Source organism: Fundulus heteroclitus, chromosome 8, assembly GCF_011125445.2.
Source record: "Fundulus heteroclitus isolate FHET01 chromosome 8, MU-UCD_Fhet_4.1, whole genome shotgun sequence".
Taxonomy (NCBI): Eukaryota; Metazoa; Chordata; class Actinopteri; order Cyprinodontiformes; family Fundulidae; genus Fundulus; species Fundulus heteroclitus.
This window is the reverse complement of record NC_046368.1, coordinates 16,936,816-16,954,126: the sequence shown is the minus strand read 5'-3', so window position 1 is coordinate 16,954,126 and position 17,311 is coordinate 16,936,816. Positions and strand designations below refer to the sequence as shown.

Here is a 17,311-nt window from a genome sequence, read left to right as displayed (position 1 = left end):
TTTGCTGCATTTCTGCTCATCCCTGCTTTGGTACTGTTACCACTCCTTTCAGTTATGATCTTCTAACCACATGTAGTCAATCCACAGGACAAAAGGCCATCGACCTGTGTCTGAAGTAAAGCTCAGGCTATAGATTCCTCGATTTGTACCGTGACGCAGGTCCAGCTTGTGCAGGGCAACTTTTGCTTATCTGGATCAAGGAGCCAAAACCACCGAGATCGTCCTAAATGATGTCACAGTGTTGCTTATCAGCTCTGTATGCGGTAATGGATATGTGTATGTTAACAAAAAACAAAATACTGTTTTAGCACCACAGGACAAATTACAAACATAAACCCAGGTTTGAGTATTTCACATGGGAAGAGCATAAACCTTAACCATTTGGACTTACATTATGCAAAGCATAATATGCGGAAGACTCTACACAACTGTGCAGGCAAATGTATAAAAACACAACTTAGATGCATAAATTACCATAAATATTGCTAATTATATTGTTTTTTAAGTCAGGTTTAATAAAGGTCTAATTTTAAGTCGTTTTGACTATTCTGACAATTATATAACTAACCTGTTGTATATGGCATGGTGCAGCAAGTTTTTACAATTTCCTTTACAGATGCAATTTTGGCTTCATGAAACAAATCAGGCCATTAAATGGCAACTTTAATTAATTTCATCATTAATTTCACGACCAGTAATTTTTTAAAAATACTTTAAGTTCAATATTAAAGGAACCTTGGCTTCCAATCTTGCACACAATTCTCACCTGTAATATTCCTCTCAAAAAGGTATTTAAGAGTTTAGCATCTCAATTACTTCAGGTATTCTTGAGAAATAGAAATGATTGGCTTTTATATTTGATCTTTTAAACCAAGTGAAGGTTCTCTGAGTAAGCTGCCATGATGATCTGTTACAGTAAGGCCTAAACCACTTTATGTTCCCCTTTCTGGAATAGCAAAAAAGGAAATATTTCTGGCTGATGATATGATACAGTTGAATAACGGTTGCCACAAAAAAAAAAAGCAGATCATTGTGTTTAAAGGCCCCCAAAGAAAAGTGTCAGCCAGTGAGTCATGTGGCAGGACTTTCGACACTTAAAAAAAAAAAAAAAAAAAAAAAAAAATCCTGGCTCCTTTTTAATGTGCACGACTTACTGCACTGGATTGTAGACACATTTTTTTAACTGCTAAAAGAATCGAATAACTATTCAGTTTTATCAACACATGCTCAAAGCTTATCAAAACTGAAATGCCCACCCATAGGTCATGGTTGCAAATTGTTCCAACATACTTGAGATATATATATATATATATATATATATATATATATATATATATATATATATATATATATATATATATATATATATATATATATATATATATATATATATATATATATATATATATATATATTTAAAGGAATCGAAATGAACATAATTCTCATCTGGAATATTAGCTGACCTCTGTTTGTTTCCTGTACAGCTCTGTCATCCTTGGTAAACCTGGTGCTACATGCCTGTTGATGAGGATGAAGAATGTTTCCATGAGGCATAAAACCATAGTTGAGTTAAACTATGATCTGGAGCAAAGGAGATAGACTTTGATTGTAATGTTGTATATTCAAGAAAATATTTATTCTGATCTGCAAAATAAAAATCCCCTAAAACATATAAAGTACAAAATTTTGAACCACTCAATCTTCTACATTTAGAAAAATTTGAATTTCATAGAAAAAGTTAAACACTTTTTTATCAATCATTTTAGAAAGTGAAACCCATATTTTAAAGATTGATTACATATAAACCTATGTCCAGCCTTTATTTCATGTAATGTTGATGACTATGGCTCACAGGAAATGAAAACCCAAAATGCAGTGTCTCAGAACCTTTGAATATTGTGAAGATTTTAAATGTTGGAAAGTCGTGGCATCACATACTAATCAGCTATTCAACTCAGAACACCTGCAAAGGTTTCCTAAGCCTCTAGATGGCCTCTCAGTCTCGGTCAGAATGCTACTCAATCATGGGGAAGACTGCTGACTTGACTGTCGTCCAGAAGACAGTCACTGACACCCTCCACCGGGAGAGTGTGCCACTGCTAAAGAAGCTGGTTCTTCACAGAGTGCTATAGCCAAGCAGATCCATAGAAAGTTAAGTGAAAGGAAAAAGTGTGGTAGGAAACGGTGCATCGGAGAATTGTCAGATAAATAAAATCCATTAAAACGTTTGGGAGATTTACAAGAAGTGGACTGAGGCTGTAACAGTGCATCAAGAGCCACTACACACAAAGAAATCCTATCCTGAACCAGAGACAAAGTCAGAAGTGTCCTACTTGGCCTAAGGATACAAATAACTGGACAGTTGCTCAGTGGTCCAAATACCTCTTTTCAGCTAAAAGTAAAGTTTTAATTTCAAGGTCTGGAGGTCAGAATCTGGAGGAAGAGAACAGAGGCACAGAATCCATGCTGCTTGAATTTCAGTGATGGTTTGAGGTGCCATGTCACCTGCTGGTGTTGGTCCACTGTGTTTCTGAAGTCCACAGTCAACACAGCCATCAGGAAATTATAGAGCTCTTCATGCTTCCCTCTGCTGACAAGCTGTGAGGAGATGCTGATTTTATTTTCCAGCAGGACTTGGCACCTGCCCACACGGCCAAAGCTGGTTCTTGATTGGCCAGAAGATCCGCCTGACCTGAACCCCATAGCGAATGAGAATTGCCAAGAGGAAGCTTATAGACACCAGACCTGACAATGCAGATGACCTGAAGGCAGCCATCAAAGCAACCTGGGCTTCCATTAATGCCCAGCAGTGCCACAGGGTCACGGCATCGATGCAATAATTCATGCAAAGGAAGATCGACCAAGTATTGAGCGCATAAAAATTTAGATTCTACAGAAGCCTGGCATTTCTGATGATTAAAATGTATTTTTTTCAGTATCTGTAAGCAATAAAAATAAAGATTACAAGAAATAAAGGCTTGAAATATTTCTGTATGTGGCGAACCTGTAGATGAGTTTACATTTCTGAAATGAGTGACAAAGATATTGAACTTTTACACTATTTTTTTTTTTTTAGATATACCTTTATTCTCTCCACCCATGTTGTGATTTTGCAGCTAAATGTAATTTTCTATATGGAAGTAAATAATTATCTTCAATTGTCCCTGAATATTACTGAATGAAACGGTTGAAAAAACTTTAAGGCTGCCAGCTTCAACCAGCAGAATTATTGTTAGTGCTGCTAAAACCTAGTAATGGGGCAGAGTGACGTGTCAACAATAAAGTGCATCGCAGGCCAACAGCCTTGGTTTTCTTTATTTCAGAAGTAAATCGGAAAATATTTTCTTCCCCTTTCTCTCAATTTTTCTCAATCGAGCTCAAGGAAGTCACACAGTCATGCTTGACGGGGATACAGAGGCTAATAACATAGGGAGCAATCTTTGCTCTTTGTGCTTTATAGCTTTAACACCAATGGCTTGTTTTGCATGATCTACTTGGACAACTTGCTATTGCACTATACATAATAAGCCACTCGGGAACCAAGCTGGGAAAGAAAATTGTCTTTGTTGCAGCTACACTAAATGACAAGTTATATGGTTTCTTATTTCTTCTCAAACTTTCATCCGGACCAACCACACATACCTACTAAACCTCCTGAGTTCACAGGAAGAGAAAGCGTTTCTAGGAAGTGGAAGAATGCCTCCTTTGAACATAGGTGAAGACTTTGACACAGTGGTCCCAACAATCAAGAACTAGCAGCTGTCCTTTCTGGGTGATGGCCACTCCCACGGGACAGGTTAGCCCTTCTTGAACCAGGATGTTAAACCCCCCTTCTTTGGGAAACTGGAGGATTTCCTTCCTACCACTGTCAGTCACCAGCAAATCGCCGTTAGCGTCCACGCACATGCCAGTGATGCAGCGGAAATCCTCTGACTCGGAGAAGAAATGGCTGAGCTGCTTGCCGAGCTGGCCGTCGGTGCCCACTGAGCCGATTGAGAAGCCCCCTTCGAGGTGGGGCTCGTTGTGGCGTTTTTCGAAGTTCAGGGCCAGGCCTTGGGTGAAGTACACGGTTCCTGCCGCATCACATGTGACAAACTTTGGTCGGACAGCAGAGCACAAGCGGTTGTAGCTGACCACGCCTACGTTGCGGTCCACTGCAAGGCACCACAGCTTGCCCCCTTCCACATCTGACACCACAAACTGGCCCGATGGCATGGCAGTAATTCCCCAGGGTTTAATCAGTTGGTTTTTGTGGCAGGCCACATAATGCCCCTCCATGGTGTAGACTTTAACTGAGTTATCAAAGTTGTCAGTTACACCAATCAGGCCTTGGGGAGTCACAGCTATGGATAGGGGGATAAGGTTAGGCAGGTCTGCACCAAAGAAGCTCAGGACAAAGTTGTCGATGCTTGCGTTGCGTCGGATTTCGCGCGGGACGCCTTTGCGGTTGAAAATCTGGACACGGCAGTTCCCTCGATCGGCCACCAGTATGTCACCCTGTGGTGAAACACAAATGCTAACGGGTAAATTAAACATTCCAGGCAGGGCTCCTTTACAGCCCATCTTCTTTACAAACTGGCAGACCGGGGGCTTGGAACTGGCTCCGGCAGATCCCCCGCCTGCGTCCATGGACTTTGATTTAAAGCTGCCTGGTGAACCGCAAACCGCCTCTTCTACAGCTGAAACCATGTCGACATCCCGGTAAAAATCCACTGGAACTGTAACAGGACCACCTGTAGCACCTAATGGCGCATCCTCCGCATTAAAGTCCAGCACAGTCTCTAACCCACCATTCTCATCGTCTGTATTGACAGTGTAGGTGTTTGTGGTCAAACAGCCGACTTCTATAGGTTTAGAGTGCTCTGCTCTTGCCAGTGTTGGTTCTTGCAGCTTGAACTGGGTGGGTAAACTGCTTCTCAGGTCCAGTTCTTCATCATCGCTTCCTGCGCCGTCGTCCTTTAGCAAGGCAATATCACTCTGTCTTACCCGTACGGTCAGATAATCACAGCGTGACACTACTTTTACCTCTGCGAGGTTAAGAAGGTAGGTCTGCTCCTCGAGAACCTGTGCATTGAGCTTTTCCACCTCTCCCAAGGAGGCTGTGAAAGTCCTTCGAGATCGGCCGAGCTCCTCCTGAAGATGAAGCTCGGCGGTAGAGTATTCTTGCTGGACCGCCCGGTACTTTTGTCTCAAGCTCTTGGAAATGTTTTCAAGCGCTGTCTTTTTCTTCTGAATATTGTCCATAAAGTCACGGAGGGCAGCCAGTCTACCACTCAGTTCTTTACGGCGCCGCTCAGCAGCCACCTTTATTGGCTGAACTGAATGACCTTCATGGAGGTGGCCATCGGCTTTACAGACTTCACAGAGAACCGTGGTGCAGTCGTAGCAGAACTGTCTCGGCAGCCGGTTGCCGCAGGACTTGCACATTAGCGCCGCAGCAGCAGCGCTGCAGGTCAAGGTGCAGTCTATAATCTTGAGTACAGTGAGGTTATCCGCCAGCTGGGAGATGCTGCTCATCCTGGAGACCTTGCTGCAGAAGGGGCAGCGGACACCGTTGATGGTGTTAGCCAACAGTTTCTCCAGACAAAGCCGACATACTGTGTGGCCACACTGGAGGAGTTTGGGTCTCAGTTGATCCTGGCTGTAAGTCTCCAGGCAGATGGGGCATTCAAGGACCTCCCTCATTAGGTCAGGGTCCAGCGAGGGGCATGATGCAGCCGCCATTATGAGCTTTTCCCCTGGAGTGGAAAAGCAAACTGTAATATTTCCCCACAGAAAATGAAAAAGCAACACATTTTTTATTTATTTTTTATTCAGCATCTAATCATTCAGAGACGGTATTTATGTTGTTTATCATTATAACTAATATGTACACAGAGAATTTGCCAGTTTGTGATATTGTGAAATTCTAAGTGATGATATTTGCAAGTCCTTAAACAGACCATGTGTATTTCCTGACTTATTCTTGGTATGTTATACCCTGCTAGTTCCATTAAACTATCAAGGAAAGCTATTTAAGACATCCTTGGGCCAAACTTTTAGAATATCACATTTAGGAAATTTTTATGACAAGTCATTTTCAAAATCCAGTTTCATCCATTACAATAGTCCAAAATATAACAATAAAAATTTATAGAAAGCTGATTGTCACAGTTAATGGTGGTCTAATTAAAAATAGCACGTTGTAGGATAATTGCAAACTGTAAAGATCCTGCATTCTCTTGCAGGGATAGCAATCCCAGTACTCCCATAATTTAATGAAATATTCAATAAGGAAATATAATCCTAATTGACTAGAAGTGGCACTAAGGTATTCATAAATTATTACTGACAGCATTTTCCAAAAATGCTGTCAAAAAGGCAGCTTTTTTTAAACATTTTACATTATTTCACTTGACATGTTACGTTACAATAGATTAATCACATTTTAGCTCCTTTATGTCTGTGTTAACTGAAGCTTTCTGATACTTGCTAGTGAAGTGGAATGTAATTTCAGTAAATTGCGATGGTCTGATCACTACCAAAATATGTTGTTAGTATATTTACATATATTACTAGCTTCTTTATGGGAAACCCATAAAAATGCTAATAACAGACTACACGCTCTTTTGACAGCAGTAACAAAATAGCATGAAGATAATAAAGGATTCATGTTGAGCTAATGTTCTCTACGAGCTAACAGGCATGATGTCAAATATCACAAATGCACAGAGTCATAGGCGAGCTTGTCAGAGTTTGACAACACCAGCACATCATGTGCAGTTAAGAAACTGACTGCCTCTGGTCATTTGACTTAACACACAGCATGTAAATAGAGAGGGCCTGCATCTCTGACAGCAAATGTTAACGGTGCACTGAAGGGTAAACACATCGCGAAGACGTCATCTAGCAAAACCACAGGGCTGATTAAAACGGGGCGTGCGTCGAAACAACGGTAATGACAATGTCTTTTTTTTTTTTTTTTTAAATAAGTGTACTATTAAACGTTACCTTTCCTCCAACGTCTGATAGTTGAGAGGTAAGAGGGTGTGCAGCCTGTGTGAGCCGCTGCTGGAGCTGCAGTGCTGGTGACTCCTCCCACGCAGGGCCGCTGGTTACGTAAAGCGCGAGCCCGTGAGGTCGATGCTTGTTTTTGATTGGCTGTTACTCACGCTCTCAAGCCATGCCTCAACACGACATGATCCATTGGCCAATGTAATCGATCGGGAAGATGTTTAGCAGAGTTGATTGTTTTCTGCTGTTTGCACATAGCTGTATTTACAAAGCAAAAAACGATTGGGTAGTTATTCTATGTGCTTTTTAGCTACCAATCTACCTATATAATTAAACAGAAATACGTTTCAATTAAAGCATGCAAGAACATGGAAACCATTTTTTTTATTATTATTATTGAAACTTTACAACAAGCTTGAACGCCATACAATCGTAGTGTTATATTTTTACAAGAAGGACAATAATAATAATAATAATAATAATAATGATGATGATGATGATGATGATGATGATGATGATGATGATGATGATGATAATAATAATAATAATAATAATAATAATAATAATAATAATAATAATACATTTGTGACAGGGGGACATGCAATACATATTATTCATGGGAAACATTGCTCAGAAGAGAAAATGTACATGCAAAACTATTTTGCAAGGTAGAACAGTAATGACCGAGAACGCCCGCTAGATGTCAGACTAGATCAACAGTGAAATGTTGACACGGTACTTCTGAGGTTGTCCATAAAAAAATAACACAATTTGAGTTCCTCTAATCTCTTGTATTTAATCTACTTGATCACCAAAAAATTATGTTTAATCAGCTTTAGATATTAATTTAAATATATTATATGCAATGTATTAAAATGCAATGAACAAAAATGTATGTTTTTATATGAAATAATGTTTTTTTTTTTCAGTAGACAGCAACTAGTTTGTCATGTCCATCAAGCCATATATCAGGCTTGTCCAACTTTAGGCATCAAGGGTCGGTCTCCTGCATGTTTAGGAGTGGTCCCTGCTCCAACACATCTGATTCAAATGAATGATTTACCTTCTCGGCCTGTTCTCAAGGTCTGCAGAGGACTACTCAACAGGTTCAGCTCACCCTTGAGGACTGACTTTGGACACCACTGCTAGATGAAAGTATACCTTGAAATTACCAATTAAAACTATTAAATCAATCATTTATATCAATCATTTTTATATCAACCCAAAAATCTGTTTTTCTTCTTCAGTTAGTGATGCTTTATTTCAAGATTAAATTGTTCATTAAAACCATATTGCTTAGTTCTGTAAATTGGTACCTCCTAAACCCTGTTACATGAATGATTCTCCAAAAAATAAGAAAAAAGTTTTAGGCAAAGATTAATAACAAAATAAATCAGATAGACCTCTGGAATATTGATCTGGTTAGTTAAGTATTGCAAGGGGTTCTTAATCGACGCTAGCTCCTTTGTCGTTAATAAAATTGACAACAGGTGCTCTAAAAGGGCAACACGGAGACAACCCCAAAAACAGGAATGGTTTTACAGGTGGAGGCCACAGGCATGTTTTCCCTCCTCAGTTGTTTTGATTGCTTAGGTTTGCATTTGACCAGAGTTAGGCTGCTCTTTATAAAAACATATATCTCCCCCATATTGTTTTTTAAAATATCAAACCCGCAGAATTGTTTTCAGAAAAGTTTTCATCCACATGAACCTGCACAAATCCGCTACTGAGCGTTGTTTTAAACATGCCAATTGCATAGGGGTCAGTGCACTGCAAAGTTAAAACCTATATCAGACAATCAGAATCCTTCAAAACAACCACATGGTCCCTCATTGTTGGGAGTCAGGCACTCACGCTTGCACCCATGTGCCCCTCAAATGTGCATTCGCGATGAGGGCTTGAATGCGTAGTGTGTACCAATGCTCCAGAAAGGTATTTTGCCCCACACCCTTTGCGCCCTTGATCCGCGCTTTGGACAAGTCCGCATTGATGCGGGCATCGCCGAAGTTTAGTGGCCGCAATTCATTGCTGCATGTGACGTTTTGAGCAAAAAGAGGAAAATATGGCAAGTGTACCTGTCATAAAACAACATATTTTAGTTTTGAGTGTAAAAAGGCCTATGTGCTTCATTTAAAAACATACTGCCACCTTAAACATGCATACTTGGTATGAGGGATTGCTCCAAATGCAAGACACAATGCAATCAGCTGTCCTCTGTGGCTCCATGCTCATCCAGGACGAGTGATTGCTGCAAGTCAATGACTCGATGCAATCTGCTGAGTTTCCTTAGATACAGAACTTTTTAACCCATCTGTCTGTATGATTGACTTTGTAAAGTGCCTTGAGATGATGCGTCGAGAATTGTTGCTATTTAAATAAACTGAATTGAATTGTATAGAACATGTCTGTTTATTAAATGTAAGAATTTTTAGAACTTGAAATGTGTTATTTGGTATGACCTCAACAAACCAATGTCGTGGTAATTGTATTTAAAGCAATGAAAATGTATGAAAAAAAAAAACTGCAAAGAGCTGTTGTTTTTCATTAACAAAAACAGTAAAACTTTTTTGTAAATTTTCTACCCTTATTTGTACCATTTTCTACCCCATATTTTCACATCCTCTGTTCCTCTCCTACCTGCTCTTCCAGAGGCAACAGACCAGGGAGTCGGAGGGGCAGGGCGACGGGAGCTTAAGTCCGTTCCCTTCATCAACTACCTGTTGGCCCTGCAGAAGAGCCAGCTGCTGTCTGACGACCTGGTGAATGGCGTAGAGATCCGTTGCGAAGAAAAGGGCAGCTGTCCCTCTGGCTGCCACCTGTGCCATCACCAGGGCATGATGGGAGGAGGGTTGGGGAGAAGCCGCAATGGTAATGGTAGGAGTGGTGAGCAGCCTTCTCCCATCCCTGTCCTCCTCGAAGTCAGCAGGGTTGTGCCGCTTTACAGCCTGATCCAAGACAACGTCACCAAAGAGGTGAGAAAGAGGCATTTGAATTCACCATAGAATGAAAAAGGAAGAAACTGAGTGGAAACCAAATCAAAATTACTAAATTAGGCTACTTTTAGATAAAGTGTCTTGCAAAAACAATAAATACTCCTTGAACATTTTTAACAGTTTGTCACATTATAACAACAAACTTCTAAGTATTTTAGACCAACATAATATAGTGCCTGACTTTGGAAAATGACAAAAAAAAAAAAAATTCTCAGATAAAAATCTGACTAGTGTGTCGTGCGTGTATTGGTCTCTTAAATGTGATAGGCTTGGATAAAATCATGTCACATGTGTGCAGTATTGAAACGTGGTTCAAGAAACTGTTGGTCCAGAGTGCCTGAACACATCTACTTACCACATGTTTCAGATTTTGATTTATAAAGAAAGTTTTAATTCTGTGTATAACTTTCTATGCACTCCACAGTTAGATACTACTTTGTCTTGGTCTACCACATAAATCCAGGTAAAACAAGTTTCAATTTGTGGATTTAGTTTCACAGAATGGTATTAAAGTTATAATGTGACCAAAATTGATCATATCAAAACGTGTGAAGCCTATGAATACCCTTGCAAAAGCACAATAAATTGCAGGGTTGAACAATAATGATAATTGAAAAAAAAATTCTAGATTCACCATGAGGCCTGGCTGCACTGCAGCAATTTTATTGTTTAGTTAAATATGTAAATTAACACGTAATTGCCAGAAAAAAACATAGTAAATTGTACTCGTCCACTGTAAAAATGGAACTAAAAATAAGTAATATCTTCTTAAAATGAGTGTATCTGTCCTTGATTTGAGCAGGTAAATAAGATGATCTGTCAATGGAATAAGATTTTTGCACTTAAAATAGGAACAATTCATCTCCATCTTATTTCAAGTGCAGGATGTCTAATTATCTTATTTTATGGGTTAAAATACTCATTCCATTGGCAGATAATGTTATTTACCTGCTCGAATCCAGGACAAAAACACACATTTTAAGAACATTTTACACATTTTTAGATCAGTTTTTGCAGTGTTGTTGCTATTTTAGAAGGTGTCAACTCACCGTTTGCCATGCTTCGCTTGGCATGTAATCTAATATCATACGACTGCAGTGTAACACTTGTAAATTGTATATTTTGTTTTCATCTGGAGCATTAAATTAGTGCAGTTGTTGCACCTCACCTCTAGAGGGCATGAGTTGGTTGACTTTGGCCATTGGAAACGAGTGCTGTAATACAGAGGGCATAAAAAAGATGACATCATGGTTTTCTCTTGTGGGGAAGTCGATGTGTATGTGTGTGAGTGAGTCTCTGTGTTTGTGTGTCTGTCTATCAGTGTTTTAAAATAAGCATGCACTGCTCAATGCAATATCAAATTAATATCCGCATGTTGTGTTAATGATTCATTCCATATGCTAAGTCTTTGGATTCTTTTCTTGCCGTGAGAGTTAATCACATCAATTTCAGATGTTTTCCAGAAGCCTAATTTAGAAAGAAGCTCTGGCTTAGCTTGACATTTAGTTGACCACATTTTGCCCTGTTTGTTCTACATGTTATGCTTGTCTTCTGAAGCTCATGTCTGGTATATTAGTGAACTCTTTATGCAAGAAGAGAGGCAGGAAAAAAAAGGTGACTCAGAAATGTTCAACATCCAGAAACCATGCATCTGATTATGTACCTCTATAAATATCCACGTAAATATGAATTAATACATTCAGAAAGCACGCTCACAGCATTAACCTCTGTACGTGCTTTACATACCAAACACCAGAGCCCAAAGAGTAGGAGGGGCAATCAATAGCAGACAACCTATAGTGGGCTTTGTCATTAACTAAATGTGAGGAAGACCAAAAAAAAAAGTCTCCTCATCTCGCTGTTCCAAACCACTTTGCTACCCATCATTTTGTTTATCCTGAAACTACCCTTGGTCTTCTGAAGGTGAGGTGTGCCTGAAGAAAAATGGTTAGCCTGCACTAGACTAAGGTACCCCTCTTAGCTGGCTTGAGGCAGGATTTTTAACCTCTTACTGATGTCATCGACCTCTAGGGAGGGTAGGGAGTACATCACTCTACTACTCTTTTGCTTGCGTTTTCCTCCCTTCTTGGCCACAGCTGCTGCATGTCACAACTGCACATACGTATATTGCATTAGAGACATGCAGCCACCTGTCTGTCCACACACACTATTGTGCCGTCGCTTCATCTTCATGTGTGCATCAGTCTCTCGCACACAATTTCACTTGAGACTGTACTTCTGCTTGGCTGTGTCTATGGGGAAAGACAGCTGCCATGCTGCAAAAGCTCTCTTAGAAATAAGGCCCCTTTTTTTTTCTCTCTTTACCCCGAATCCATGGAAGCAATCAAATAGAAGCTTAGAAGTTTATGGTTTGATGGCCTCAGATTCTATCTGGATGTGAATGTCTATTTGGATTAATGTGTCTGTAAATGCCTCGTATCTGGCTTCAATAGATATGTCACTTTCACTTTGGCTCCTTTCCTCCCTCATTTCTCAGCTGCTGGTATCTTTGCAGTGACCTAAACCAGGCTGTCTGGCTGTTTGACAGGACATGTCTCTCTCATATATATTCCATGTTAATGCAAAAGGGGGTCTGGATGGTGGCTTTATTGTCATTTCTTTCAAAAAACCTCAACTAGAAATAGAAGTAAAATAAATTAGATATTAAATATGGTACACCAGCATGAGAGTCTTTCTTCTTAGCTTCTGCTTTTTAGAATTTGGTGTTAAATTTTTTTTTTTTTTTTGTACATATTTGCTCAGTCACCAGAGACTAGTAAAAAATAGTCCCTTACTTAAAAAAAATGGATATGATTGTGTGATGATTTGTAGGCTTAAGTCAATATTACATGATGACGAAATATCTAAAATGTCTCTGATGTTTGGCATACTATAGGGCTGTGAAAACATGTGTCCTCCCTTGCTGATTTCTTGTTTCTTTTTTCTTTTTTTAAAATGGAAGATCGTTAAATACATTTTTATATCAGACAAAGCTAGAATAAATACAAAGGACAGTTTCTACCAAATTAAGATTCCAGTCATTCTTATCTTATCTAAAAAAGTAATTGCCACTCTTTGTTTTCTCGTGAAATGTGATTAACCTCCACTCTTGGAAAGCTGATTTCAATTTCACAAGCCACACCCCAGCCTGATTACTGATATAACAGAAAAATTAAGAAATCACTTAAATAGCATCCATTTGATAACATAAAGCAGGCTCAGAGAAGTCTAAGGAATTTCAGCAAGAGATGAGGAAAAGTCATTAAGCTAATGATATAAGAACAGGGAGGACGTTGGACAGAAACTGCAATGGTGTTGTGCCACAGCAAAAATCACCGTTGAACACAAAGGCTCACTTTTCCCTTAATGAGCCCCAAGACTTTGAGGAAAATATATTGTGGATTTATATGACAAAAAAGTAACTTTTTTGGACTGTGTATGTTCTGTTATGTCTGCCAGAAAAATATTTCAGAATTTCAGAATTAGACATCGTACCAACAGTTAAGCATGGTGGTTGTAGTGTGATGAATTGCTCAAAAGAAAAGCTTTTACCGTGGGTAAAAAGTCAAGAAAATAATTGAGCAAAAAGGAGTGGACAAATATTCCTCTAAAAGAAAAGAAAAGAAAAGAAAAGACTCATTGCCAGTTATTGTAAATGCATGACGGTAGTTGCCTTTGCCAATGGCGAGAAATACTGAATGCCGAATTTTTCGGACTATAAGACGGATCAGACTACAAGGCGCACAGTGAATTAACGTGTCTATGTGTGTCTTTGTACACACATAAGGCGCACTGTAATATTAAGCGCATGAAATATTCTTCCCAAGTGTGTAATATCCCTCTTCCCCTTCACGTACACAGCTCTCTCTTGAAAGGGAGAGCTATCCGTCTCTGTTGGTAGGACAGAGTAGTTGGACTACACTGCCCTGTTTCTAACAAAAGGCCAAAATAAACAAAATGTTTATATTGAATCCACTCACTAGGTTTATTGTTGCTATACTTTGGCTGTACTTTGGCTGTTCAAAGGCTCCCACATACTCGGGCGTACTGTGCACATACTGTGAGCTTGGCAGACTCCTAGCTGACTCGCTGTGGATGTTTTACCCTTCATAGTCGAGCATACTATTGCCTTCATTTCCTGAGGCAAATTCCTACAATTCCCTCACTTTCTGCCAGTGGAACGAAGTGGCATAATGGATGGTGAATTGTGTGATTAGCTAGCTCAACACCTAGAGCCGTTTCTTTTCCAGCATGCTCCCACCTGTCAGTGAGAACAGAGAGGGGCTGTGATGCCGCGCGTCCTTGCAACTGCCTGGTTGGAGCAGCTCAGTGTATCAAGCTCATATAAAACAGTTTGATGTAAAGACTTCTTGCCTCCGAGAAGTTTATAATGTGACACCACGTATGCGGTTGTAAAAATTGAGATCCGCACGTAGTACCTGTATGCACGGAGTTATTATAACTCTAGGAAGTCAGTTATTCTTTTGAATTCCTGCAACAGGAGTCTGCCTCAAGAACATGCGGACTTCCGCAGAGTGAACTACGCCCAAGTATGTGGGGGCCTTTACAAGAATGCACTTCTAGTTTTGACATTACAGACAGGCAGTCTTGTAGCTAGCTCATGGGTCTAATCAGCGTACCGTAATGCTCCAAATACCCATCGAGCGGAGTGGCTTCAATACTTACCAAACATTTTAACAGATTTTTGAGCACATTATACCACATAAAATCGACCAGTACGTACAACGGTAATCATATATAAGGTTCACCGGATTATAAGGCGCACCATTAGTATTTTAGAAAATTGAAGGATTTAGGTGCGCCTTATAGACCAAAAGATACGGTACTTGGAGGACATGTTGACATTGTCACATTTACGACTCTCTGCAGTGTCTATAGTGGTTATTACATGCTTAACAGCGAGTTAGTTTGTAATTAATTTAGCGCACCACTAGATGGTGTGCTAGTGTGTAAATCTTACACATGGGCTTTAGAGAAATTATTGATATTAAAACTTCTTTGGTGATCTGAAGCATGTGAGTGAGACAAACAAAACAAAAATTAAAAAACTGATGAAATCTTTGTTTTCCAACACTATAAATGTCCACTAATACAATACAATACAACTTTTTTGACAATACAATACAACATAGCCAGTAAAAACTGGACTTGATTACAGATTTAATCTGTAATGTATGCACATGTTTATATGTAGAAACCTACGTATCTATTTGTGAAATTTATTAGAAGTTTTGCTGATCCTTCAATGATCATCTTTGCATTTGTAAAGACACCTTTGGTGTTGTTTTATTTAGAATTGATCTTCGCTTGAGTTAGACTGAAAGGAGTTGTGGAATTGGATCTGATTTGACTAAGGTGGACCTGACTCATTCATGCTAATGTACGTATGCAAACACTGAGTCCGACAGGCTGTTTGAAGCCAGGGGAACAGAGCTCAGACTATAAATAAGTAAACTCATGCCTGTGGTGCTTGAGTCCCAAGGTTGCTATGACTGAATTATGGCAAACCTTTTGAACAAATTGGTTTTGAGTCTAATGGGTCAGAATGCTCTATACCCTGCCCACTGGCCGCTACCGTGCTTCCCCTCAGTAAAGCAGCATTTGAAATGGATACAAGATGGCAGGTTCAAAATGGAAGAGGTAGCAGGATGAAGCTCAAGGGCAGAATAGGCATAGAGAGCAATTTACAGATGCTGACAAACATTGTATGTTGAAACCTCTGGTGAAGATGTTTTAACAGAACCTTAAAATTAATTTAAAAATAAAACATCTGTTGCAGCATTGCAATCTCACATTGAAATTCTTATTTTTTAGGGGGGGGGGGATCCAACCTTCAGTGTCAAGGTACAAAGTTTATGGTGATAAATATTTGACACATAACACCATAACAAATGTAAATATGTAGAGTTTGGCAAATGTTAAAATAATTTTCATCAGTTGAGACTAAGATTCAGCTTTTCAGTACCGACCCCTCCAAATGGGTCAAGGAGAGAAAAAGGGCAACTTCCTAAAAAAAAAAGCTCTACATGCCCTCAGTTAAGTGTGGTGTTTTTATATTCAGCTTGAAAAAAAGTCCCCAAATCATCAACAAAATTAGTGCCACTCAATCTTCTGTAGGCTTTCCAGTTTTGTTTCAATGGAGTTCTTTTGTCGAGACTGTTAAAAAAAAAAACTGAAAGATATAGAACTTCGTTAAGTTTCTATTTGAATTAAAGGTGATTTATGACGAATCCTTTACCAATTTAACTAAAATGGCTTTGTATTCTCAGTCAGCTTTGGGTCATGTTTTGGCTAATGTTGAAATTGCAAACAATAGAAACGGAGAGTTCCTTCTGTGTCCAGTCTTTTCTCCTGCCATCAGAAACATGCTGTTTTAGGTAGCCACAGTCACATCCGGTGCTAACATTATAGCTTGATCTTCTTTGTATTAAAATAATTGTCTTTAAAAAGACACTAGGACCACACCCTCCTTCAAAGACTTGATGTCCAAAGAAATATCCTTATGGCTCTTAAAGGACAGCCTTTCCTTGTCCTTATTTAGTTCAGAAGAACAAATTTTCAACTAATTAAGCTGGTGGTTGTTGCAAAATGGCATGTGGGATATCTTATCGTCATATTTTGGGCCTCTTAGTACCAGTTCAGCATTGCTTAAATGGCCCAGCCTCCTTGTGTATCATTGCTGACCATGTTCGTCACTTTTTGACCACAGTGTACCCACCTTCTCATTGCTTCTTTCAACTGGAAAGTACACTATCCAACAAAACTCAAATCATTCCAAACTAGTTTCTTGAATATGACATTTGCACCATGTGTAAATCAGAAGCAATCTTAATGTATTTGCCAATGGTATTCTTTATTGTATCCCGTGGCATTTTTATTCTGTATTGGCCATTTGAGTGTCGGGCTATATTTGAGAACTATGCACACTATTGACAAAACAAGACAATTTTCTTGATAACTCTCATGTTGGTTGACATCTCAGTTACCTTTCAAAAAAGGCAAACCATACATGTTTTTTTTTTTTTTTTTTGGGGGGGGGGGTTGTTATCATCTGACATGTCAATCTCCCATCAACCTCTGGATGAACCAACCCACCAGCTGCCCTTAGAGCACACTTTCCTGGAAGTGCTACCTCTGATAAGGTTCCTAGAAGCAGCCCATTGGCTTCTTTGTTAACACCATTACCCTTGAATGATTGGAAAAGTCCCTTAAAGGCACTGATGTGGGTGCACACACACACACACACACACACACACACACACACAGATGATCTGCTGTGTGTTCTGACTTAGACTCTATTCCAC

The 17,311-nt window shown here is 39.4% G+C and overlaps 2 protein-coding genes across 2 annotated transcripts in view; one reads left to right on the top strand and one right to left on the bottom strand.

Moving 5' to 3' along the window:
• LOC105934496 (astrotactin-2) overlaps positions 1 to 17,311 on the top strand; it is a 160,208-nt gene that overhangs the window by 80,722 nt on the left and 62,175 nt on the right. The window contains exon 7 of the mRNA XM_036140219.1: positions 9,643 to 9,965. Coding sequence (XP_035996112.1) covers positions 9,643 to 9,965 — 323 coding nt within the window. The remainder of the gene's footprint in view (positions 1 to 9,642; positions 9,966 to 17,311) is intronic.
• trim32 (tripartite motif containing 32) lies at positions 1,734 to 7,106 on the bottom strand. The gene is made up of 2 exons (XM_012874520.3): positions 6,991 to 7,106; positions 1,734 to 5,738 (listed from the first exon to the last, which is right to left on the bottom strand). The coding sequence occupies exon 2, from the start codon at positions 5,722 to 5,724 to the stop codon at positions 3,682 to 3,684; it is 2,043 nt and encodes a 680-aa protein (XP_012729974.2). The 5' UTR covers positions 5,725 to 5,738; positions 6,991 to 7,106; the 3' UTR covers positions 1,734 to 3,681.

Excerpts from the sequence above, each read along its gene's own strand:
- trim32 (XM_012874520.3), bottom strand. The coding sequence starts at position 5,724 with ATGGCGGCTGCATCATGCCCCTCGCTGGACCCTGACCTAATGAGGGAG.